The sequence below is a fragment of the Silurus meridionalis genome, chromosome 24 (genome assembly GCF_014805685.1).
Source record: "Silurus meridionalis isolate SWU-2019-XX chromosome 24, ASM1480568v1, whole genome shotgun sequence".
Taxonomy (NCBI): domain Eukaryota; kingdom Metazoa; phylum Chordata; class Actinopteri; order Siluriformes; family Siluridae; genus Silurus; species Silurus meridionalis.
This window is the reverse complement of record NC_060907.1, coordinates 10,279,283-10,304,895: the sequence shown is the minus strand read 5'-3', so window position 1 is coordinate 10,304,895 and position 25,613 is coordinate 10,279,283. Positions and strand designations below refer to the sequence as shown.

General features: G+C 37.1%; 1 protein-coding gene across 3 annotated transcripts in view; it reads right to left on the bottom strand.

The window, feature by feature from the left end:
• Positions 1-25,305, bottom strand: part of mcf2la (mcf.2 cell line derived transforming sequence-like a) — an 88,707-nt gene extending 63,402 nt beyond the window's left edge. The window contains exon 1 of one of the 3 annotated variants that reach the window (XM_046837243.1): positions 25,162-25,305. In XM_046837243.1, coding sequence (XP_046693199.1) covers positions 25,162-25,240 — 79 coding nt within the window. In that variant the 5' untranslated portion in view covers positions 25,241-25,305. Of the gene's footprint in view, positions 1-8,497; positions 8,699-13,804; positions 14,289-25,161 lie in introns of those variants that run through there. The other 2 variants (XM_046837241.1, XM_046837242.1) reach the window with 2 other exon arrangements.
• Positions 25,306-25,613: the final 308 nt, after the last annotated feature.

Below are 25,613 nucleotides of genomic sequence, written 5' to 3'. Positions count from 1 at the left end.
GACCGTATTCTCTGGTTGGAAGGGGTCTCTTACGCCTTATTCCCTGTAAACCTACTCAACTGATAGCAGTCATATTATGCTGGCAACCATTTTGGGGAAAAAATAGGGGAAGAATAAAGCAGATTTAAAAACCATATACATCCAAGCTATACAGATTTTGTTTTAGTTTCTATTTGCATAAAAAATATACTAGACCTTACTAACAAAACTAATAAATCTCTAAACCCCACAGAATTCAGATTTACATAAACAGTTAAATAAGCCTCAGAATGAACACACCGTTTCACTCGAGCGAGCAAACTACAAAGGGCAAATAAACAGGAAGAGGAACTTCAACTGAGTCTGGACTCGGAAAAACGGATACTTTGCCACCTGTGTCTTAACCCCTACTGCAGCCTCGGGAAAACCACGAGACACACCACAACAGGACACGGAATCGCCCAGACAAATGCTGTAACAATAAACACAATTGGTTATTAAGATAATTTTTTTATAGTTAGGACAAATGTTTTATATAGTATGTGTATAATACAGTTTGTTCATCAAAGAGAAGAAACAGTACAGAGCTACAGGCTGTAAAACTTTGACTTCTCATTTGTTTACATAAAGGATTGTCCAGATGCAGTCAGTCTCAGTCTCTTGTTCTGTAAATGCATCCATGCATGTTTATCTCTATCAAATTTAAACTCTTCCTCTTGCCACACACACACACACACACACACACACACACACACATTGGAAATACCAGCCAGCTATTAACATTTTAACCACAGACACAAACTACTGCACTGTGATTATCATCAGGTAATTACATTATATCTTTTTTTAAAGTCACACCCACTTTATCACACTGGTCTGGCATTTTATCTCTGTCTAGCAATTTAAAGCATAAGTTTCATCCATATTTATTCTGTTTATTTTTTTTATTTCATTAACCATCTATCCATCCGTCTATCCAAAACTATTGTGACACCTGACTTTTTCAGTCATATGTGGTTCTTCCCCAAACTGTTACAACATTGGAACCACACAATTGTATAAAACGTCATGTGGTTAAATAAAATTGTCCCCCTTACCTTAACTAGAAGACCCTAACCTGTTGCAGCATGACAATACTCCTGTGCTCAAAGCCAGCTCTATGAAGATATGCTTTACATGGTTTGGAGCAGAAGATTTTGAGTGGCCTACTATAAAGATCTAATATGAATTAGAAAGCTGACTGCACCCTCATATTTAATAAATATCAGTAATATTTAACCCTATTTACTTATACTATAAGTATATATCTTCTCAGTGCTTATATTTCCACAACATTTTAAAATGTTATCTTTGTGTTCTAATATGGTGCATTTGATTAGGTTTGTTTGAAGTCTTATTCCAGAAAACTGTACACTGAATCTGAAATACTGAATACGGTGAAGTGCTTTATAAAGATTTTTTCCCCCTTATAAAGTGAAACTACTTTTCCAAAGAACTGCAGAGTGAGTGACTACAGGAAATACAGTCAAGCAAACTAGACAAACTGCTAATGCAAACAGAGTGTGGCTGTTTGCACAGGATCAGGATGTTGGATGAGATTAGGAGTGATGAATATCACCTGTTCTAAAATCAGCATCCGCTTCTTCTCTTCACCTCAAACCGTATCTGTTAAAAGCCTGAAAGTTAAAGATCATTCTTTTTTCACATTTAAAGCTGTAAGAGCTTTGGAGTCCACCTCAGATTGAGACACCCTCTGCTTCATGTGATCGTGCATTTGAAACATGTATTTGGTTACACAATGAAAATTAATCTGCATATTTACATACATTTTCTATATAAAACATAACCAATACAACCGTGTAGACAAGTATAAATATAAACAATATGAATTGTCCTGAAATGTTCTAACATATGTATGTACAATAAATAATTTGCACTTATGCAACATGCTCCAACAGCGCTGTGAGTAACAAATCATGGTTGTAAATTTGTCTATGTAATTGTAAAAGAAACTTTGAGTGTTATGACTATACAATTGCATTTTAAAGTATGTACAGTGCCTGTTAAAAACACCCAGACTTTTATAGTTTTTAAGACACCTGCATATACTTTTTGTTTATAAGCAACATGCAAAATGCAAAAACATAAAATAATTGGACAGTGAATGACTAGAAAAAAATTTTGATGATTCTAATGAGTTTAAATGTGACAGTATCAGCTCTAACAGAAGAACTTATGAAGGACAGAGAACAGGAGAGCAGAAGATAGCAGACTGCCTCACATCTACAGTCAAACATAATTAATGGAAGCTTAAAGGTTTGGGGCTGTTTTGGAGCAGGGAAGGTTGGAGACTGAACCAACATGGCAACCATTCCATCCTTCAACACCATGCAATTCCATCTAATTAAAACAATTTCACCATTTAACAAGACAATGATTTAAAGTATAAGTCCAAGCTCTGAAAGTGTAATTTAAAGACAAACAGTTGGCTGGAGTATCTATCAGGAAATGATTTTCCCAGTCAATTCACCCAAATCGTATTGAACTGCTCAAGGATGAACTGGATCGCAAGATCAGAAATTAAATCTCTCACTAGTTGTGATGAGCTGTTGATTGGGTTGAGCTTCTAAGTGAGGGTTTTCAATTAATAAAAAAGGTTTAACATCTGTACATTTATATATTTGTTTAGTCAAAGTAAAATCTTACAATGGAAAAGTAACTAGTTTGTTGCATATAAACCCAAAGGAACATGTAGGTGTCTCAAATAAAGTAGGTTTTCCCTTTTTGCCATGCACTGTATTCGACATGTATTAATTTACTTGCTTATTTACAATATTCAGTATGTAATCCCTTTTGTACTGTACACATTTTTATTATGAGTATTATTTCAGATGTAAAATAAGAATGTGTCAGAGGCAGGAAAGTCATGGCAAGAGCAAACAGCAGCTTTTTGATAAGCATCCGAATAAACTGTTGACCAAATACTTAAACATTACCTTCTCTCCAGGTCACTTGTAAATGGTAATAAATCATCTATGCTTTGAGAATCGTTTGTAGAACCGTTTCCAATATCTTTCTAACATAACAATGAATCATAGATAAGGGATATGATTATTGGTTAATAAAATAAAAAACATGAGCACACAACTCTAGCAAACATGTGGCAGTGAATGAGAGACCTGAGTAAACTAGAAATGAATGCTGTCACCACTGAATATACAAACGGTGGGTTCACAGAAGCTGGCATGGACAGATGAGGGCTATCAGAGCAGGGTGGGAGAGACGAACAATAAGAGACAGAAAGAGCGAGACAGATGCTTATAAACCATTTCCTAGTCACACAACATTGGTCTTTTTAAAAATCCATAAAAAAAAAAAATCAAACCTTTTCCTGACTCCATCTTGATCCAAATTCACCAACTGAAATCACGAATACAAATCTGTCAAAATTGCAACTGAATCTGCAAGATCCTTTGGGATCCAAATAGTCAACTGACCCCTCTGCTTTAATGAAAACACACTGAACAGATATATAAAAAAAAAAAAAAAATAGGGAAACGACTAACCAAGCCAGGATAAAACAACATGATCTCAGACATCTAGCTCCACCCAGTACATCTGACCACAACACTTGAGTAACGCAACATCGGACAAAAATAGAGGATGGGAAATATTTTAGCAGCTGCCCGAGTACTGCTTACAACAGACAAAAATAATGCTGATGATACTATTTATCCAAATGAATTTAATGATAAACACCTAAATCTGCGATTGCACAAAGCTACATGTTTGAAGGGCACCTTTATATTCACACCTTCAAAATAATTCCTACATTCCTATACTTTATAAAACCGGTATACTGTACACTCGATAACACAACCAGCAAATGATGCAAAAAACATTCAGTGAGCAGAAGAATTTTAAAAAGAGCAAGAAACCTTGCTGAAGTTTGAGCTGGCGAAGACTATGGTAACTCACTTTACTCTTGTGGTTAGCAGAAAGGCATATCGCACATTGAGGCAGAAAGCCACTTTCCACTTCTAGAAAAGTATAGAGCTACATTTGGCACCAAATTCTCGAATGTTGGACAAACGATTGGAAAAGAAAATTCACCTTGTCTTTTGCTATTCATCTGTACAGAAGAGAGTATATGTTGGAGCTAGTTGGATCAATAAAACTAAAGCACTGTCAATAACCATATGTTTACACATACTGACAGACGACAATTCATTTTCCATGTTTGAGACACCAACCCATGATTTCAGGGATAACAGGAGGCAACTTCTGAAAAACAATTTCTCTATTCTATGTATATGATAAAGCAAGAAATAAATGAACAAAAGGTTAAAATGGTACCTCAGAATAAAACTATAAGGTATTTAGTCTATTGTTTCCTTAATTCCAAACTTACAACTTTAGCTTCTATATGCAATTAGTTACTGTTTGTCACACAAATAAAAGAAAAACTAACAACTGTGGCTTTATTTTATCTGGTCTTCTACGAGAACTTCGTAAATATTTACATTCTGGAAGAAAAATAAATCTTAGAAGTAGGTAGCAGAGTATATCTGGTGGATTAGTGCTTTGCTAATCTCAAACCAATAATGTTACAGGAATTTGAAGAAAATTGCTTACTAGTTTGTATGTAAGACAAGATAACACGTACATGAACAAACAGGAATGGACTAGGCAACTTAATACAACCATACCAATCTTCCAAAACAACTTAAATGCACCACAGTCTTAAATCTACCAATCACTGGCACTGTACTAGTAGAATAAACACCATTTTTCTAAATTATATTCACTAAACTGAAGTTTGGATGGTGGTTGCCAAAAACATTGCTCCAAAATCTACTAAAAGTGTTCACTAATGTTGAAATCTGGTGATTGTGAATACCATGGAATATTACTTACATCACTTTTAACCTCATTAAATCATTCAGTTATTCCTTCTGATTTTAGAATGGGGCAGGATCATCCTGAAATACACCACACCCATCATGATAAGATAAGATAAAATTTACCATTATTTGTCTACCATCTTAGAAAAACAATGTAGGTCAAATTTATTTTATAATATTAAACTCTTTCCTGAAGCTGAAGCACACCAATACACAGCCAATTGTTTTCCTTAAATTTGTCAAAAATCTGTAGGTTACCTGATAAACAAGGCTTTTTTTCCATAGAGTATGTTGGTGTAGGCTTCCTGCTCCCTTGTGAAATAACACAGTTTCGCTTAGATGTGATAAACAACACTAATGGCAATAAGCTGAGCCAAAACAATGTTTGCAGTAAACTTATTTGGGTATTTTTTTTAATTTAAAGTTCTTAATGGTGTGCAGTGCAATTTAAGTTGTAATGAGTCTATATCTTAGTATATCTAAAAGAAATGTTGATATTTCTGTAGCCTCTACAGTCATTTTCTTCATATTATTTGTAAAAAAGACTCCTGGCTATGTGCTAGCTAGCTAAACCATTTCCTCAGTTGTTAGCTAGTTTATCCTTAGGCATTCTTACTGTAGGTCTTTGTTGTCTTTGACCACCTGAAAACCAAGTGTATTCTGTGTTCACGTTCCAATGTCGAAAAGATAAATGCACAAATTTGCAATAAATAAACAATGTAAAAAAAAGAACGATTTTAGCACAGATTTTAATTGTACAATTTAATATATGTGTATAATTTTAAATGTTTAAAATTTGAAAGAGGCTGTCTCAGTATCTCTGACTAGATGTTTAATAGCTACACTAATACAAATCGTTAACCTTTCCCTGTAACCTCAGTCTCATTTAGAATAAACATTTCAGCCATATTTGATCCCCCCCCCCCAAACTATTACCACAAATTGGGAGGTACACAATGGTATAAGATGACTTTGGATGCAGTAGCATTAAATGTTCCCTTCACTTGAACTAGGAGACCCAAACCTGTTCCAGCATGACAATGTCTCTGTACACAAGGCCAGCTTCATGAAGATATGGTTTACAAGGGTGAAGTACAAGATCCTGAATCGCCTGATATGGTGGTACGATCTCAACCCTATTGAACACCTTTGAGATGAATTGGAATGCTGACTGAACCCCAGGCCTCTTCACTCTACATTAATACCTGACTTTACCAACACCTTTGTTGCTAAATATGGCTGAAATCTCCACAAGCCCACTCCAAAATCTACTAAAAGTGTTCACTAATGTTGAAATCTGGTGATTGTGAATACCATGGAATATTACTTACATCACTTTTAACCTCATTAAATCATTCAGTTATTCCTTCTGATTTTAGAATGGGGCAGGATCATCCTGAAATACACCACACCCATCATGATAAGATAAGATAAAATTTACCATTATTTGTCTACCATCTTAGAAAAACAATGTAGGTCAAATTTATTTTATAATATTAAACTCTTTCCTGAAGCTGAAGCACACCAATACACAGCCAATTGTTTTCCTTAAATTTGTCAAAAATCTGTAGGTTACCTGATAAACAAGGCTTTTTTTCCATAGAGTATGTTGGTGTAGGCTTCCTGCTCCCTTGTGAAATAACACAGTTTCGCTTAGATGTGATAAACAACACTAATGGCAATAAGCTGAGCCAAAACAATGTTTGCAGTAAACTTATTTGGGTATTTTTTTTAATTTAAAGTTCTTAATGGTGTGCAGTGCAATTTAAGTTGTAATGAGTCTATATCTTAGTATATCTAAAAGAAATGTTGATATTTCTGTAGCCTCTACAGTCATTTTCTTCATATTATTTGTAAAAAAGACTCCTGGCTATGTGCTAGCTAGCTAAACCATTTCCTCAGTTGTTAGCTAGTTTATCCTTAGGCATTCTTACTGTAGGTCTTTGTTGTCTTTGACCACCTGAAAACCAAGTGTATTCTGTGTTCACGTTCCAATGTCGAAAAGATAAATGCACAAATTTGCAATAAATAAACAATGTAAAAAAAAGAACGATTTTAGCACAGATTTTAATTGTACAATTTAATATATGTGTATAATTTTAAATGTTTAAAATTTGAAAGAGGCTGTCTCAGTATCTCTGACTAGATGTTTAATAGCTACACTAATACAAATCGTTAACCTTTCCCTGTAACCTCAGTCTCATTTAGAATAAACATTTCAGCCATATTTGATCCCCCCCCCCCAAACTATTACCACAAATTGGGAGGTACACAATGGTATAAGATGACTTTGGATGCAGTAGCATTAAATGTTCCCTTCACTTGAACTAGGAGACCCAAACCTGTTCCAGCATGACAATGTCTCTGTACACAAGGCCAGCTTCATGAAGATATGGTTTACAAGGGTGAAGTACAAGATCCTGAATCGCCTGATATGGTGGTACGATCTCAACCCTATTGAACACCTTTGAGATGAATTGGAATGCTGACTGAACCCCAGGCCTCTTCACTCTACATTAATACCTGACTTTACCAACACCTTTGTTGCTAAATATGGCTGAAATCTCCACAAGCCCACTCCAAAATCTAGTGAAACATCTTCCCAGAAGGGTGGAGGATATTATATCTGCAAATGGGGACTAAATGTGGAATGTTCAGTAACCACAAACTTTGACCAGATCTAGCAGCCTAGCAGGAGATTATTGATAAATTAGAATTTCCTGTTGCAAGTCTATTTCAAAACAAAAGCATTCAAGAAATAAAACAAAAATACATAATAGATAATAATAAAAGACAAATATAAGACTAGTTCACCAACAGTTAGTGTGCTTAACTTTTTTAATGCATGAAATAGGAGAAAATCTAAATATACATTTTTATATTATAGAGTCTGACATTTATTTGTTTTTAGGATTAAAATGTCCTCACTATAAATCTCTCATTTTCATGGTGTCAAATTACCTCATATTGTATCCCTGGCTCTAATACTCATCTCTTTACAGGACAGGATCAGTGATATTTATCCTGTCATTAATGATACGCCTCAGCACCATAAGCAAATAAGGACCTACTGTATCTTTCTCCTATCCATAATAATGGACAGCTTATAGTCAAGCTTTTTCCCTGCTGTCTGTGTATTTTAGGGTAGTGCAGGGAGGGGTTATGCAAAAAGCCTCTGGCTGGGGAACTGTGCTAAACAAGTCAAATCCTCTACACACAGAAGCCTCAGTAGCAGGAAAAGCTAAATTCTGTAGCCAAAAATAAATAAATGACAGGACCTCCTGAATAATGTTAAATCAACCGAATAAGCATTCATCCAATCATACAAATGGCTTCAAAAAAAGAAACAAGTAGGTAATAGTAGTGGTTTTGTGTTTTAGAAGACACATAATGATCGAAACACCATTGGGGATGACAACAACCATTGCAACATGCCCACTGAGAAAAAATAAAAAAATAAATAAAAAAAATCCCCAAAAACTAAGACGATATGACTGACTTCTAGATTCCATTCAGCCATAGAAAAACTAACCATCAGCACAGGAAGAATTTCTTAAATAAGTATTGTTTTAAAAAGACAAAAAATAAATGATGTACTATGACAGAAGACTCACACAGCAGCCAGTCACAGGAAACTGTAAATCTGTAGAATCTTTTCACCTCCTCCAGAGAGATCTTCACATATCCCCCTCCTTCCACCATGGGCTGGAGGCAAACTTCACACCCATCTAGCACCATTTCTTCCCCCTCTCACCTTCACCTGTTCACCTCTGCCTCATCCACTACCTTCTCTTTTGTCTGCCTTTTCATTTCATGTTCCACTTTTCACCTCCATCTCTCTCTCTCTCTCTCTCTCTCTCTCTCTCTCTCTCTCTCGTTCTCTTCCGCACTCTCTTTCACACATGGACACACCCACACGAGAGCAGTGAAACTCTTGTCCTTGCCCATTTGGCGCACAGGTGCAACACTTGGCCAAACAAGAGCTGCCTTTTATACACACATAAGCCACTAGCAATACGCTATTTTCACTATTTTTTATGGCTTCAGAGAAAAACAAACATGTAGAAGAGAGTTCAGTAAGGATTCTCAATGAATTTCAATTTTATTCTATACTTAGATTTTGGATAATCAGACCAAAAATGTATTAGTTGACTTTATCTTCAGATTTTATTTGTTGTAAATTATCAATCAAAGATTGCTTCTGCTGTGTACTGGAAACTACACATTCGTTGTCCACTGTATTAAAAACACCCATGCAACTGTACATTCACACAATTATCCAATCCGCCGATCATGTGACAGCAGCATAGTGAATAAAATCATGTACTTAAATTAATAGGAGTAAAATGTGATGTGATTTCTGACTGTGGCATTATTGCTAGCACCATTAGCACAATGGCTGTTTGAGTATTTCTGCGTTTTCCACAAAAGGAATGCCATGGTAACTCCGCTTTTCACGACTGTGGTGAACCGAAAAACATTCTTAAACAGCATCAAACAGACCCTGAGTGTGTGATATGGTGTATGCTGTTGTATCTGTTCGATGCTGTCCAAGAACGTTTTTTGGTTCACCGCAGTCACCTCCCAGTCACTGTGTCTAAAATTCACAAGATGAGTGTGCAGCTGGCAAATCAACACCAATTATGAGATGCAGTCATGACAACATGGACCACAATCTCAAAGGACTGTTTCCAATGCCTTGTGAAACCCGTGCCAAGAAGAACTGAAGCATTTAATGTACGACTCTGTATTTGTGTATTAATAGTATAATTAATTGTTATAAGAACATTCACATTGCAAGAAATAAAGCTATAAAATACACAACTGTCAGAGAATAAAAGCTTTACAAAGCTAAAATTTAAAAATGATGCATGCTGGAAGATGTGATGCAGTAAGACAAACAAGCGGAGTGACGTTTCCCTGTTAATGATAATATATATTTTTATTAAAAACTTAATACATTGCTAAATGTATATATGTTCATATATTAGTCTTAGTTTATCTTGAGTTTTTGCAATATACAGTACATTATTAAAAGATATATAGATACTATATATAGATAAAGAGATACACTTTATAGATAAAGGTTTGTTGACACCTCACCTTAAGATTTGTATTTGCTTTTTGAACATCCTGTTAAGGTCCCAATTTTCTGTGTAAATAACCTCCACTCTTCTGAGATGATGTTACACTAGATTTTGGAGTGTGATTTGTGATCATTAAGTCAAAAGGGTGTTAGTAAAGTCAGATAGAAGGTGAGGTGGTCTGAGGTGCAGTCAGCGTTGCAATTCATCCCAATGGTGTTCAGTAGAGTTGAGGTCAGAGCTTAATAGCAGGCCATTTAAGATCTTTCACTCCAACTCACTTAAACCATATTTTCATGGAGCTGGCTTTGTGCACAGGGGCATTGTCATGCTGGAACAGGTTTGGGTCTCCTCAAGTGAAGGGACAATTTCATGCAAACACATTCAAAGACGTCCCATACAATTGTGTGTACTAACGTTGTAGTAAGATTTTGGGGAAGAACCACATATGGCTAGAAAGGTGTCCTAATACTTTTGGCCATATAGTGTATGACTATAACCGAAATAACTTGACTAGCATGTAAAAATTTTACTATCATTTATCAAGTTACTTTTTGACCAATCAGATTCAAGCAAAAAAAAAAAAAAAAGTAAAAATTCAATTCACACTACATGCTGGTTATATCCAAAATATCCACGCACTAGGAAAATGGCAAGATGCCCCAACATGGATTCTTTTCATATAATAGCAGTCTGGGAGTTTGTTATTGTTATTGTGTTTATACCACAGCAACTAGCCCATATTCACAACTTTTATATCTTAATCAACAAGACAGAGCACATGTTAATAGTCAGTCAAAAGGTTAATCGCTTACATTATAATGACAGCTATTCCCACTCCAGCATCTCCTTTCTCACTCTCATAAAATTGAGTCACTTTCTAAGATACTTTCAAAAGTATCTCCTGAAGGGTTTTTACTATGAAATCATGAAAATCACAAAAGACCCTGTGAATAAGCTGAAAAATAATGCACATCTTCCAACCAATCAGGTTTGAGAATTCAAGCGTGCAGAGGTATAATAGGTAAATAAGGTTAACGCACCTCTTGTGCTAGCAGGCCATTCATATTTAATCAGACTGGATTTACGTACCTGTACCTGAGCCCTGGGTGTGTGTGGGTTGCTGTTTTCTAGGCTTGGCGAAGAAACAAAAATCCATATCTTAAAATGTTCGGGCCAGATCAGTTCTCCAATGTGTGTGTGTGTGTGTGTGTGTGTGTGTGTGTGTGTGGCTACACAGCTTCAACTACCAAGTACAAAGATCAACTTTAAGTTATGTCATCATGTCCACCGGTCACACTTTGCTCCACACTTGCCTTTTTTAAATACTATGGTTGCTCATTAAAAGCTTATTTCCATTAATGATAAACTACAGCTGTCTGACTTTCCACATCATGCAGATGGTGTCCAATATATGGACAGAGTTACTATGAAACCAGACTTTTCAATTATTATATACAAGTTTCTACACCAAACTGATGGCAAAGATTTGGCGACACACAATTGTATTGGACGTCTTTGTGTGTGGTAGTTCCATAAAGATACCACCTTCAACTACCATATCCTAGCTGCAAGGACCTAGCAACACACTAGCAACTATCTGGGACAGCATAGTGAGCACCTAGCGGGACCCGAGCAACCACATCCTACCTTGGACAAGCCAAGAAAATGTGTTCATAAACTTTAATCTTCTAAAGATAAATTTTTTTTTTTAAACAAACAAGTACACAAAAGGAAAATACCCAGCAGCCAGAAAACATAAATCATCTGCAATGGCGTGACAGATCCTACAGAGTGAAATAAACTTATAACTTTATATATATAAAAAAAAAAAAAAAAAAAAAGAATTTTATTCAGTGACTCAGTGAACAAGCAGAAAAGAGAAAACACATCGGGAAACAGGAAGACGTCTGTGAGACACAGTGAGAAATCTGCAACCATTAAGTTTTACTACAAGCTGGAGAAAAAAAAAAGGATATAAATGACCGAGTTGTTAATGTAGAGCATCAATCTTTTTAGCATCAGATATTACACACACACACACACACACACAGATTTAGAGATATAACTCACTCAGATACAGAATGGACATCTGCCCACTACTGCTGTTAGTCCTGTTATGTTGCTGAAACATGTCCCTTCAATACTGTGTGTGTGTGTGTGTGTGTGTGTGTGTGTGTGTGTGTATACACTTAGGAAATAAGACCAGAAACCAATTATTGTACTTTTGACCAGAAATGCACATTGTGGTGACTGCAGCACTTTTTGCTTTCTATATATACATGTCTGTGTGTGTGTGTGTGTGTGTGTGTGTAAGCTCACAGGAAGGTGTGTCACAGACTGTGACCAAACCCAACGCCATGCTTGACCAACAAAAAGCAAATAATTCTAACAGGAAACCATTTAACACAGACACCCACCCAAACACCCACCCACCCACACAAGGAGAGAGATAGAGAGAAAGACAGAGAGAAAGAGAGAGAGAGAAAACAAGATAGATCATGATACTACTCAAGCAAATTTTTGGTCAGCAGTTTTACTCTATATCCATCTCCTTCCCTCAATGACAAACTCACTTCCTCAGAACACACTTTCACACACTTATTTTCTCTTTCTCCCACTCTGCATATCCTTATGCTCAGATATACACGCATTTTTCTTCATAATGCCTTCTTTAACAAATTGCACTGATCAGCATCATTATAAATCAACGCTTTTTTCCCAGATAAAGACATTATGACTTGGGTCTCAATACTTCCATCTCACTGGAAATTGGAAAAAGGAAAAAAAAAAGAAAAAAAAAAAAAAACAAAACACGTCTGGTGATATTATAATTCCAGACCATGTCATGATTGAACGACAAAAGTGGTGACAACAGTTTATCCAAATTAATAAAACATACTAAATGATTACTCGAATAATCAGCAGAACAAAAAAAATGTCGATCATGGCTCCAGCACAGACATCATTCAGTCTGACCTAAAATTTAAACAGAAGCACAAACAAAAACAATTTTTCCTAAAGGTCTTTTTATGCACTTTTTTCTAGATTTAGAAGTTTGCACCATGGGTTGAGGATGTTTATCCCATTTTTGACTTAAAAAATAATCTACAGCATGGTCCAACTGAATTATGATTTGCAGTTTACTGCTAACAAAATGAAGTGTGGTGTCTGATCATACTGCAAATAAATGAGATCTTACCATGTAAAAATACACTGTATGGATAAAAGTATTGGGACGCCTGACTTTTCCAGCCATATATGTTTCTTCCCAAACTGTAGCAACAAAAGTAGAGGCACACAATTGTACAGCATTTTTTTGGAGGTTGTAGCATCAAATTTTCCCTTCACTTGAACTAGGAGACCCAAACCTGCTTTATTAAAGATATCTTTGCTTGTCAACATATCCTTTTTGTAGGGCACCAACAAGAAGCAAATTAAGTACTAGTTAGCTATATGCTAAACAACCTGAATCAACATAAGTTCCCACAAAGAGATGCACAAGAATCCATCTTAAAAACTTAGAAAAATGGAAGCAACAGATCTGCCTCAATTCAGGTATTCATCAGAAAGCAGATATTATATTCTAAGAGCTTTATTTAACAGTAGATGAATAAATAATGATGGTACATCATCAGGTGGCACTGTAAATAAATATATGAATAAATAAATAAATGTCAGTCTAAGTGGCTGGAAAAGAAAAAGAAAAAAAAAAAACCCTGAAACCACATCAGACGTATTGTGAATCATTCAATGTAAAAATATTTGCTTCAGCATCACCTGCTTATATTCCATATCTATAATCCATTGTCTGTCCTTACACTCAAACACTCTTACCGTTACACTCCAACAAGGAGCTCCGGCGTGTGTGTGGGCTGTTGCTGGTCCCCTGCACCAGTGCGAGTGTGAGGCTATGCAGAAGCTGCGAGAGCCTCGTCACAATTCTCTGAGGAGTCTCCTGACTCTCGCGCAGCAGCTCCTGCAGAGACATCCGACCTCGATTAGGAGCCCAAACTTGAGCCGACAGAGTCTTCTGATCCGTCTCAAGCTACTTCCAGAATAACAAAACCTCACTCAACTTCTTCACTGAGAAACAAACGAGAATGAGACATCTTCACACTCCGGTGTGTTTAAACATACTCCCAGTTCTCACTTTCTCTCTCACTCCCTCACTCTCTCTGTGCTTGCATGGAGGAGCGGACCTAAGGAGAGGAAGAAAGGCACAGCTGATTCGCCAGAACGTTTCAGCACAAATCCCCATCTGCTCTGATAATTACACGGACAGGAGCAGGAGCGTAGGCAGCATACACATGCGTGAGCACGTAGCTCATCTGAAGCGTATCTCATACGCCACTTAGGGGACAAACACGCAAAATTTCTAAACAAGAGGCCAGAGAAGGCAGCATGAATATGCCAGACTGTACTACTGAAAGAGTAAAGCAAATTACTCTGCCATCTCTGGGCACTTTTAGATCTACTGCTGAGCTTTCCTAAACACAATTATTGTTTTTTTTTATTAAAAAAAACCTGAACCATGTTTAAAGCAGGAAATAATTAAATGTAAGACAAATACGACTGCACACGTCAGATCAGCACATGCAGGTGACCTCAATGGCTATGCCAAAGAAAGAGAGATTAGCCAGCTTAAAAGCAGAATGCACCTGTAAACCCTTTAGTCCACCAACTCCCAACATCACAACGCTAACGTCACACTGACTTCACTTCACTCCATATGCTGTTAATCAGACAACCAGAACACATCAAGAACACAATATACACTACAATGCATCCAGAAAGTTTTCTCAGAGCTTCACCTTTTCCACATTTTGTTGTTACAGCAGTATTCCAAAATGGATTAAATTCATTATTTTCTAAAATTCTACAAACAATACCACATAATGACAATGTGAAAGAAGTGTGTTTGAAATATTTGTTAATTATTCACAGCCTTTGCTCAATACTTTGTTGAAGCTCCTTTAGCACCATTTACAGCCTCAAGTCTTTTTAAATATGATGCTACAAGCTTAGCACACTTATTTTTAAACAGTTTCTCACATTCTTCTTTGCAGAACCGCTCAAGCTCCATCGGGTTGGATGGGGAGCGTTGGTGCACAGCCATTTTTAGATCTCTCCAGATATGTTCAAACAGGTTCCAGTCTGGACTTTGGCTGGGCCACTCAAAGACATTCACAGAGTTGTCCCTCGATCCTGACTGATCTCCCGGTTCCTGCTGCTGAAAACTATCCCCACAGCATGATGCTGCCACCACCATGCTTCACTGTAGGGATGGTATTGGTTCTATCTGTGTTTTTCCTAGTCTGAGAGTCCTTCAGGTGCTTTTTGGCAAACACCAGGCAGGCCGTCATGTACCTTTTACTGAGGAGTGACTTCCGTTCTTCACCAATCAGGCCTGTATGGCAGCGTGGGGGTGCTGTAGAGATGGTTGTTTTTTCCTGAAAGGTTCTTCTCTCGCCACAGAGAAACGCAGACGCTCTATCAGAGTGATCATCAGGTTCTTGGTCACCTCTCTGACTAAGGTCCTTCTCCCCGATCGCTCATTTTGGTGGGTGGCTCCGCTCTAGAAAGAGTCCTGGTGGTTCCAAACATCTTCAATTTATGGATGATGGAGGCCACTGTGGTCATTGGGACATTCAATGCTGCAGAAACTTTTCTGTACCCTTCCCCAGATCTGTGCCTCGATACAATCCCGTCTTGGAGGTCTACAGACAGTTCCATTTGACTTCATGGCTTAGTTTGACATGCACTGTTAACTGTGGGACCTCATATAGAGAGGTGTGTGCCTTTCCAAATCATGTCCAACTGAATTTACCACAGGTGGACTCCAATTAAGTTGTAGAAACATCTCAAGTGTGATCAGTTGAAACAGGATGCACCTGAGATCAATTTTGAGTGTCATGGCAAAGGCTGTGACGACTTACAGTATGTACATGTGATTTTTTTTATGTCTAATAAATTTGCAAGATTTCAAACAAACTTCTTTTACATTGTCATTTTGGGGTATTGTTTGTAGAATTTTGAGGAAAATATTGAATGTAATTCATTTTGGCCTTTACTATAAAACATAGTAATTTTTTGTTCCTTTACACTAGAATATTTTTTTTTATAATACTACTGCTGTAAGTACACAAAAATTGCTGCAAAAAACAATATCCACTAAGTAAAAATAAACACCACAACAACACTTCCTAATGGGAATTGACCTGATTTCATTAACTGTTCCTCTCATCAGTATCTAATGATGCTGATGAGTAACGGGAAACGTTAACGTTTTCCAGCTATTACCGGTTTCAGTAAAAGTCAATATAATAACATGAAGGTTGGTTGTGGATGAATGGGACATGTGAGCGTACCCAGCACAGAAGCCGAGTAGACACTAAAGTGGATTTGAGATCATGGACAGTTTTCTAATTGTGCTGGGTTATGGTGGTGTAGTTCTGCATGGTTATTCTTGGACTTCTTATTTTTTCCTTAAGGATTTCCTTTTCCTTTAGATAATCTAAGATTTGCATTCAAAAACTATTATGTAAAAGACTTATGCTTCTTGTCAATTACAAAAAACTAAATTCTATTTATTTTGTCTAAAATGTCTTGCCTTATAGTGAACTTTTCCTACCAACTACACAGTCATGATCTGTTTATCAGCACATCCAGGAACTCGGAGAAAGACAGAATTAGAAAGAAATAGACAAAGAGAGAAAAAAAAAAAAAAATTAAATAGTTTCTGCATTAATAATTTGTGGATTCTGTGACACACATCACCGTAAATCATTCATTCATCCCTCGTTCAAAAAAAAAAATGGGAAAAGTACAGCTTGGAAGACAGAAAGACTGGGATGGAGAATCTTGGCAGGATGTGGATACCCCCCAGCACATCATTCTTTTCCTATCCAATCCTATAAACCATTCTATGGCAGCAGAACTAAAACACGTACCCTCCTTACACACACACACACACACACACACACACACACACACACACACACACTCCTTTTTCCTCACAGTCCCATACAAACAAGAAAAAAGAACCATCCTCTTTGCAGGGCCTTGGCAACTCTGTTACCGCAGCAACATGCAGCCAATCAACGATGGATAATGAAGTACACAGTACAGTGTGGTGATATTACAATATGCATTATTGTAATATTGTAGTATTACTAAATTAACATTACTATTACTACTACTACTAATAATAATATCACTGCAGTGTCAGTATCTGTCCAACTAGAGTTAATATCCTAACCTAATAATGTTGCATTCATCTTCATATCCATGTACACTACAAATGAGCTGCTGCCATGTCCTAGAACTCAGAAAGCCACTGCCAATTTTTCAGTAGGTGTTTATTTATAACGTGACAAACCACCGTGGAATTCTGATATCCTCAACATCTCTGCATTTAAAATCATTTTCCCACACAAATAGTATTCAAATTGTATGTACAAGCCCACTTAAAATATGCTGAACTGCTAAAGTTTTTATCCACTCGCAAAAAAAAAAAAAAAAAAAAAATGTAGTTGAGGTAAAAGTAAGATATTTGACTTTGAAATATTGTGAAGTTAAAGTGAGTCTCCCCAAAAGGAAATATTTCTATATGCGAAAATGCTTCTTAAGTATAGTTACTGTCCACCGCCACTGCCTTTAGCCAGATATAGGAAGTACTGAAGTACAGATACTTCATTTCATTAGAGTTTTCTAGTATCAGTACTTTCCTTCAGTATTTATTTTTCTGTCAACTTTTTACTTTTACTAATTACATTTTTTACACAAATATCTGTACTTTCTACTTGTTACATTTTCAAACGAGGCTCATTACTTTAGTTTTAATCTATTTGGTGACATGAGGCAATAAAAAGTATGGGGTTAACGTGGATGAGACAGAGGGAGTCAGCGATGTAAACATGACTAAGAACAGAGACATTCCAGACCACCACCATCATCATCATCATCATCATCTTTTCCTCTGCTTGGCTCTATGGTGGATGTTCAGCCTGGATACATTCATTAGGTAACAAAATGATTCATTCTTTTGTATTAATATAATAATATGATGCGAGGTCCAGTTACCAGTGTGACACTAAAACAGGTAGTAGTAATGGTTACTTATTACTTAAGTACAAGTCAGAGCCCAAACTTCTTTACTGAAAAGTGAAAAAGTGCAGTCAAAACTTCAAATTTTACCGGAGACTTTTGAAACATGAGTTGTACAAACATCTGTACTTCTGCTTAAGTATGTGTGTACCTTTGCCTTCTTTGTCTTTAGCTTCCAGTTTTTCCACTGTGCATTCAGAGATGCTTTTCTACTTGGAAAGAGTGATTATTTGTGCTATAGTAACCCTAACCCTAACCCTTCAGCTTAAACCAGTCCTGCCATTCACTATCACACTATATATTCAGCCATTTTAATTGTGAAAGAATGAAAAGATGTACACATGGAAAACCCAGGTAATAAGTAGTTCCTGAAATAGTTAAACTAACCCAGCTGGCCTCAACATTGATGCCATAATAAAAATAACTGAGATCACAGTTTTCTCACTACGGTGTTTGTGAAAGATCTTGACGTCTTTTTATTCATTGAGCTGCTGGCACATTATTGGTGAATTGAATAATAGCAGGTGTAAAGGTGTACAGCCTTTTTTTTTTTTTTTTTTTTTTTACAGGGTAACGAGTAGCCATGCAAATAATTTCCTCATGTCCTACTTTCCCATATGTGCCACATTGTGTTGTCTTGTGAGTGTTAAGAGCATAACTGTTTTTGTGGTACATTGTTGCCACTGTGGTGGGCCAGCAGTAGTGGTGCTAGGATTTGAACTCACTATCATCTGATCAGTGTCTTAACCCCTGAGCTTATACTTGTTTTGTAGAAAACCTCCACTTGTATTAGATTCTCAGAACATTTCAATTTACTCATAAGGCTGTAAACTAAAATTAATTCCCTACATACAACTGGTAAAAGCCACAAAAACATGAGATTTCAACTTGCTAACATCTAAATTACAAGTTCCCTACAGTGTATGGACTTCAAATCAAAATGGCTGCCCACATTTTGAACAATGTAAAGAGCTCTTTCTCTACTTTCAAATTAGCTTAGAGTAGTATTGTTTAGATCTATTACTATACAGACACGGTACTTGGTGATACTAATCATAGAGTTAAGAAGGTTATCATAGACATTAGCGTTAGCGCTAACTTAAACTGGCTAGCTTGTTGCTAATACTGTTTGCTATTGTCCACTGTTGTAGCAGCATTACATTTTTAGTCCAAAATGCAGCCATTTACAGAGGTGTAAAGAAAACCTGAAATCGTACTTAAGTAAAAGTATAGATCCCTTACTGCAAAACCTACTCCATTACAAGTTAATAGTCAACAATTCCAATATGACTTGAGTAAGTCTTAGAGTATTTGATTTGAACAGTACTTGAGTATTTGACTCGTATTGAACGTAGACTCAAAGATGCACTGGTCCTCAACCTCAAGACACATTAGTTTAATAGCTAAAAACTGTTGATTTGAAGTTTTATTTCCTAAAACACAAACCAAATTGTACACCTTAACACTTCATTAACCATCAACACAACAGCCTCTTCAACATGAAAATTAAATAAAAGATCAAACAACAAAAAGACCAAGTAGTACAGCAATCCTTCAAAAAGGAATCTTCAGCTTAAATAAAAAGTACAGCATAATTTCATAAAGTACCTGAACCATTAGTATTTAATCGACAATTAAAATGAGAGTAAATAATTCTAGGGTTAGAACATTAAATCAAATATTCAAAGATATCTGACTAAATGCAAAATGTAATCGATAACAATTATTGTCCATTAAAGTCAAAAGTACAAATATTTAATCATAAATGTAGTTGAAATATTTGAGTAGAAAGAAAAAGTTGCTTATATCTTTGATACTCAGTAAAACTAGAAAGTAGCCAGTAACAAAGTACATTTACTCAAAATAATTTGCGATTCATTATATTTATAAAGTACCAGTAACCACTTGGGCCTGTTTTAAGCACTTTGCAGTAGCAGAATTACAAATCTGCGGCCTTATTAACCATATATATGCGCAGTTTTACAAATATGGCACAAGAAAGGACAACAACATGGAGTTTTTACACAATCTGGTATTTCCAAAATATAACTTGGGCAAACGTAGTCAAACTTTGTAAACAATGTTTGTCATATATGGTAGTTTGGGGGTGTTTTAAAAGTAAATCTGTGTGTTCTGTAATGCAGTAGTCACATTTTTGAAAGCTTAGATACCCAAGACCCCGAGTCATAAAATACAGATACAAAAAGATTACATTGCTGCATTAGTATTAGAACTAGAAATTACTGTGGTAGGTTGAAAGGCTGCAGAAGGAGATAATGAGGGCAAGCTCAAATAAAACTACAGACATTTATGATTACAGACTCCAATCTACAGACATCATATGCTGACAAACCTTGTATTTGCTGGCGATATTAGTAAATGCAATATAACGTTTGCAGTGTTACAAAACATAACAGATGCATACTTATGGATGTGGTTAGTGATTCAGTATGAGTCATAAAATCTTAAAATGTCTCATAAAATGCCATGCAGTGTGACTGAGTGAGTGTGAGTGAAGTCAGAGGTGTGTTGGATTACATTGGGGGAAAAGTAATAAAAGAAATAAAAGATTATAAGGCAACAACCATTTGCTGGTTTTGGATTTAAAATGTGCTGTTTTTGTGTTTATACATACATATGCAAATGTGTGTGCGCGTGCGTGTGTGTGTGTGTTAGTATGCAGTTGCAAGTGCCAGCATAACATTTATACTTAAACCTGCTTAGAGTTTGTTACTTGTACAGCTTCTCTCTGTGAGCATGTCTCCATGTGGAGAAAAATCATTAATGCTTTCTCATGTTCTAATCTTTGCATGCAGTAGCATACAATTTCCCTTTACTTGAACTATTAGACCCAAACCTGTTCCAGCATGACAATGTCATTGTGCATAAAGCCAGCCAGTAGAACATCCTGATTGGCCTACTATAAAGCTCTGACCTCAATGATCATGAACACCTGTGGGATGAACTGGAACAAATCTCCACAAACACACTCCAAAATCTGGTGGAACATCTTCCCAGTAGAGTGGAAGTTATTATAACTGCAAACAGGGACTAAATGCGAAATGGGATGATCAAACGGCATAGAGGCACATCTTTGTTCAGGTGTCTACAAACTTTTGTTTAGAGTGTATGTATAGCCTTCGAATACACACTTTAAATAGAACTCCAGAATATTCCAGATCACTTCATACAATAAAATCAGTCAGCTGTCAGATGTTCAGATATGACAGTCACAGTGACAAGAGATACAGAGCAAAAAATAACAGATCTCGCCTCACTTTTCAGGGTAATTGGAGGTGGAAACAGCGTAGGCTGGGATGATCGATTGCGAGGAGCTTTGTGTGTCTCTACAGCCTGAAGAAAAAAAAAAAAACTTCAAGCAGACTTTCATTTGAAAAGAAGTATAATCAGATTTCTGGCAATCCATATTAGGTGTTTGAAATATGGTTTTGTAACTACACGCTGTCCTTGGAGACATTTGCAGCAACCAAATGTACAAATAGAAATAAAAGGATGCAATAAAGACAGAACAGTAGCACAACATAGTTCGTGCAAGCAAAAAGATCTTTCCAACAGGAAGAGCAGCAGATTTAAGGAATAGCTGCCTCGTGTGTTAAATGTAACTGACATCATGACCCACATATTCCAGTGACTTAGCACTTAGACAGGCTGCGTTTGTCCTGTGGCAGGTTTCCTGCACCTTAAAGCTCTTTGTGAGGAAGGATGCAGCAAACAGAGCAAAAGAGAACAAGTCCCAGGAGCTCCATTATAAGGGGTGCAGATTATGGCATTAATAGCGGTACACTAGGACTTTAGTGGCAACCGAAGTCCACTTTTAGACCCTTGAGCAAGGCCCTTATCTTGTCTGTGCTCCAGTGATGCTGTATCATGGCTGACCCTGCGCACAGTTTCCGAGCAAGCTGGGATATGCAAACAAAGAATTTCACTGTGCTGTAATGTATACAGTATTTGACAAATAAATACTATTCTATTCAAACTACCCATCTGGAATTATTATTATTACTAGTTTTGCTTTTTTTTATCAAAAAAAACAAAAACATGTTAAAAATCATTACTGTCAGTAAAATGCAATTGAACAAAATCTGTAAATGATGAAAACTGTTAAGTGAAAGTGAGCATGCTTCAAAATACAGCAGGTTGGATGTTAATGCCAGAAAAAAAAAAAAAAAGCCTTAGCCTTAAAGTCTTCGGATAAGAAGATATGAAGATCTGCCAAGTAAATTAGACCACCATGGGTTTTTGTGTATGTAAGACTATAGATTAAATCTGCAGGTTGTTTGTGTGTGTGTGTGTGTGTTTGTGTGTGTGTGTGTGTGTGTGTGTCTCAGACTGTTGCAGTGTTCAGCCACTTTGATGTGTTGGATATTACTTTATTGGTTCTGTTTTTTTTTTTTTTAATTGAAGTCTTACAGGAAGGATTAAGGATTGAGGGGCATGCTATAGAGCTCTGACCCCAACCCTACTGAACACCTTTGGGAATTCAAATGCAAGCTGCCACTGCTGGGCACTTGAGCGAGGCCCTGAGAAAGTTTCTCTGGATAAGGGAGTCTGCCAAATGCCATAAAAGTTATTGTACTCATTTTCGAGTGTATATTGTAAAAGTATTGCGACACCTGACTTTTCCGGCCATATGTGGTTCTTTCCCAAACTGTTACCACCAATTTGAAGAGACTTTTTTTCGGACATATTTGGATGCGGTAGCATGAAATTTTCCCTTCGCTTCAACGTGAAACCTGTTCCAGCATGACAATGCCCATGTACACAAAGCCAGCTCTATGAAGATATGCTTTACATGGGTTGGAGTTGAAGATCGAGTGGTATCCTATAGATCTCTGACCTTAACCCTACTGAACACCTCTGGGATGGATTGGAACACTGACTGCACCCCAGGACCCCTCAAAAGTAGAGTTGAAATATGTAAAGTGTGATACATAACTAAACAACTGAAAGAAATCATTTAACACTTAAACGCACAGGAGAAAATTTCAACATGTAATCATTTGAACTTGTTTTTAAAATATGATGTGGCAAATAACATGATAAATTGGAGTCAAAAGTATGTGGACACCAGCCCATAAGATTCAAATGTGCTTTTCTTTCTTTCTTTTTTTTTTTTTTTTTTTTTATAAACATCCCATTACCCACATTTACATTCTATTGCTGCTACTGATGTAGGTGAGGGGTGGAGGCCTGGAGTGCAGTCAGTGTTCCAGTTCATTAAAAAGGTGTTCAGTAGGGTTGAGGTCAGAGCTCTATACCAGGCCACTCAAGATCTTTCCCTCCAAACCATGTAAATCATGGGTCTTCAACTGCGGGTCTATGACCCCTAGGGGTCCTCGGCGGTACTGCAGGGGGTCTGCTAGTTAACTCAAGATCTTTCCCTCCAAACCATGTAAATCAAATAAATATTTTTGTAAAAAAATAAATATTTTTGTAAAAAAAAAAGTCAAAGAAATTATTTATTGCGACAAATATTATAGTTATATTAAACTTAAAGCTGATGTTCATGTGAATACATAATAGTCCATCTGAGAGCTAAATGAAAATCTATTCAAATAACAACTGTAAACAACTTAATAAATTGTGATTCTTATTGCAAAATATATGTTTATGATGATGCATAAATATTTTTGAAAGATTTGAAAATATATGAAAATATACAGACAATGATGCATGTACAACATAATATTTCCAATTGTCTTAACATAATAGAACCAGCGTAATATATGATGGTGGCTATGTTTGACATATTTTAAATCAGAGGGTCTCTGCCTCATGTCTCTTTTGCATAAGGGGTCCTTGACATGAGGAACATTGAAGACTCCTGATGTAAACCATATCTTCATGAAGCTGGCTTTGTGCACAGGGGCATTGTCATGCTGGAACAGTTTTCAGTTTGAGGGTTAAGGGTCTTAAGGGCGCATCATTGACAGCTTGGTGGTACCAGGATTTAAATTACAGAAAGCCTTAATGTTTGTTCACCGGATGGATACATGTTCGCATAGAGAAGCTGCACAAGTAACGAAACTGTAAGCAACTTTAAGCATGAATGCAATACTATAGCATGCAAATACTTGTAATTGCATACTGACACTAACCCAGAACAACCATTTGCCTTCTAATCTTTTTTTCTTTCCTAAATGTAATCCAGCATCCATGACTACACACACACTCACTCAGACACACACACACACACACGCGTGCTTATTTAGAGACACACTCGCTCACTTAGAGAGAGAGACACACACACACACACACACACACACACACACACAGTCACTCAGAGAGAGAGAGACACACACAGTCACTCAGAGAGACACACACAGTCACTCAGAGAGAGAGAGAGAGAGACACACACACACACACACACACACACACACACAGTCCCTCAGAGAGAGACACACACTAAGTAAGAGAGAGAGAGAGAGAGAGAGAGAGAGAGAGAGACACAGAGAGACACACACACAGTCACTCAGAGAGAGAGACACAGAGAGACACACACTAAGTAAGAGAGCACGAGAGAGAGAAGAGAGAGAGAGACACACACTCAAAGAGACACACACACAGTCACTCAGACACACACACAGTCTCAGAGAGAGACACAGTTACTCAGAGACACACACAGTCACTCAGGGAGAGACACACAGTCACTCAGAGAGAGACACACAGTCACTCAGAGAGAGAGACACACAGTCACTCAGAGAGAGACACACAGTCACTCAGAGAGAGACACACAGTCACTCAGAGAGAGACACACAGTCACTCAGAGAGAGACACACACTAAGTAAGAGAGCACGAGAGAGAGAAAGAGAGAGAGAGAGACACACACTCAGAGAGACACACAGACACAGTCACTCAGACACACACACACACACAGTCTCAGAGAGAGACACACAGTCACTCAGAGACACACACAGTCACTCAGAGACACAAAGACACACACAAGCACTCACTCAGAGAGAGACACACTCAAAAAGACACACACAGTCACTCAGAGACACACACACACTCACTAACTCACTCAGAGACACATACACACACACACGCTTTGCAGCTCCTCCTACCAATGCGGTGTGTGATTGCCTCAAGCCTCCTTGAGAGTTCCTGCAGAGCCATTTCACTCATCTTCACGCACAGGATCATGGCGAGATGGAAGAGAAGAGAGAAAGAGAGTGGGAGTTAGAGCAGTGAAAGAGGATGCTGGTCCTGCTAATGGAGAATGTGCAGAGGAAAAGAGCTGAGGGAAGGACACACAGGAAGGAGGGAGAGAGAGAGCGAGCGAGCGAGCGAGAGAGAGAGAAGGGAGCTCGGATGAGGAGGCAGAAACACACACCTCTGCAAAGTCACACTGTGCACACACTGGTTCAGGCTGTGAAAACACACACACCATGAATCTGATTAGACTTATACTGCACCTATACTGCTTTGCCATAATGCAGATATTCAGATATTAATGAGGGATTTCTTTCTGTAGGACAGAACACTAACAAATCGTTTTTGTTTTTTGTTATTCCAG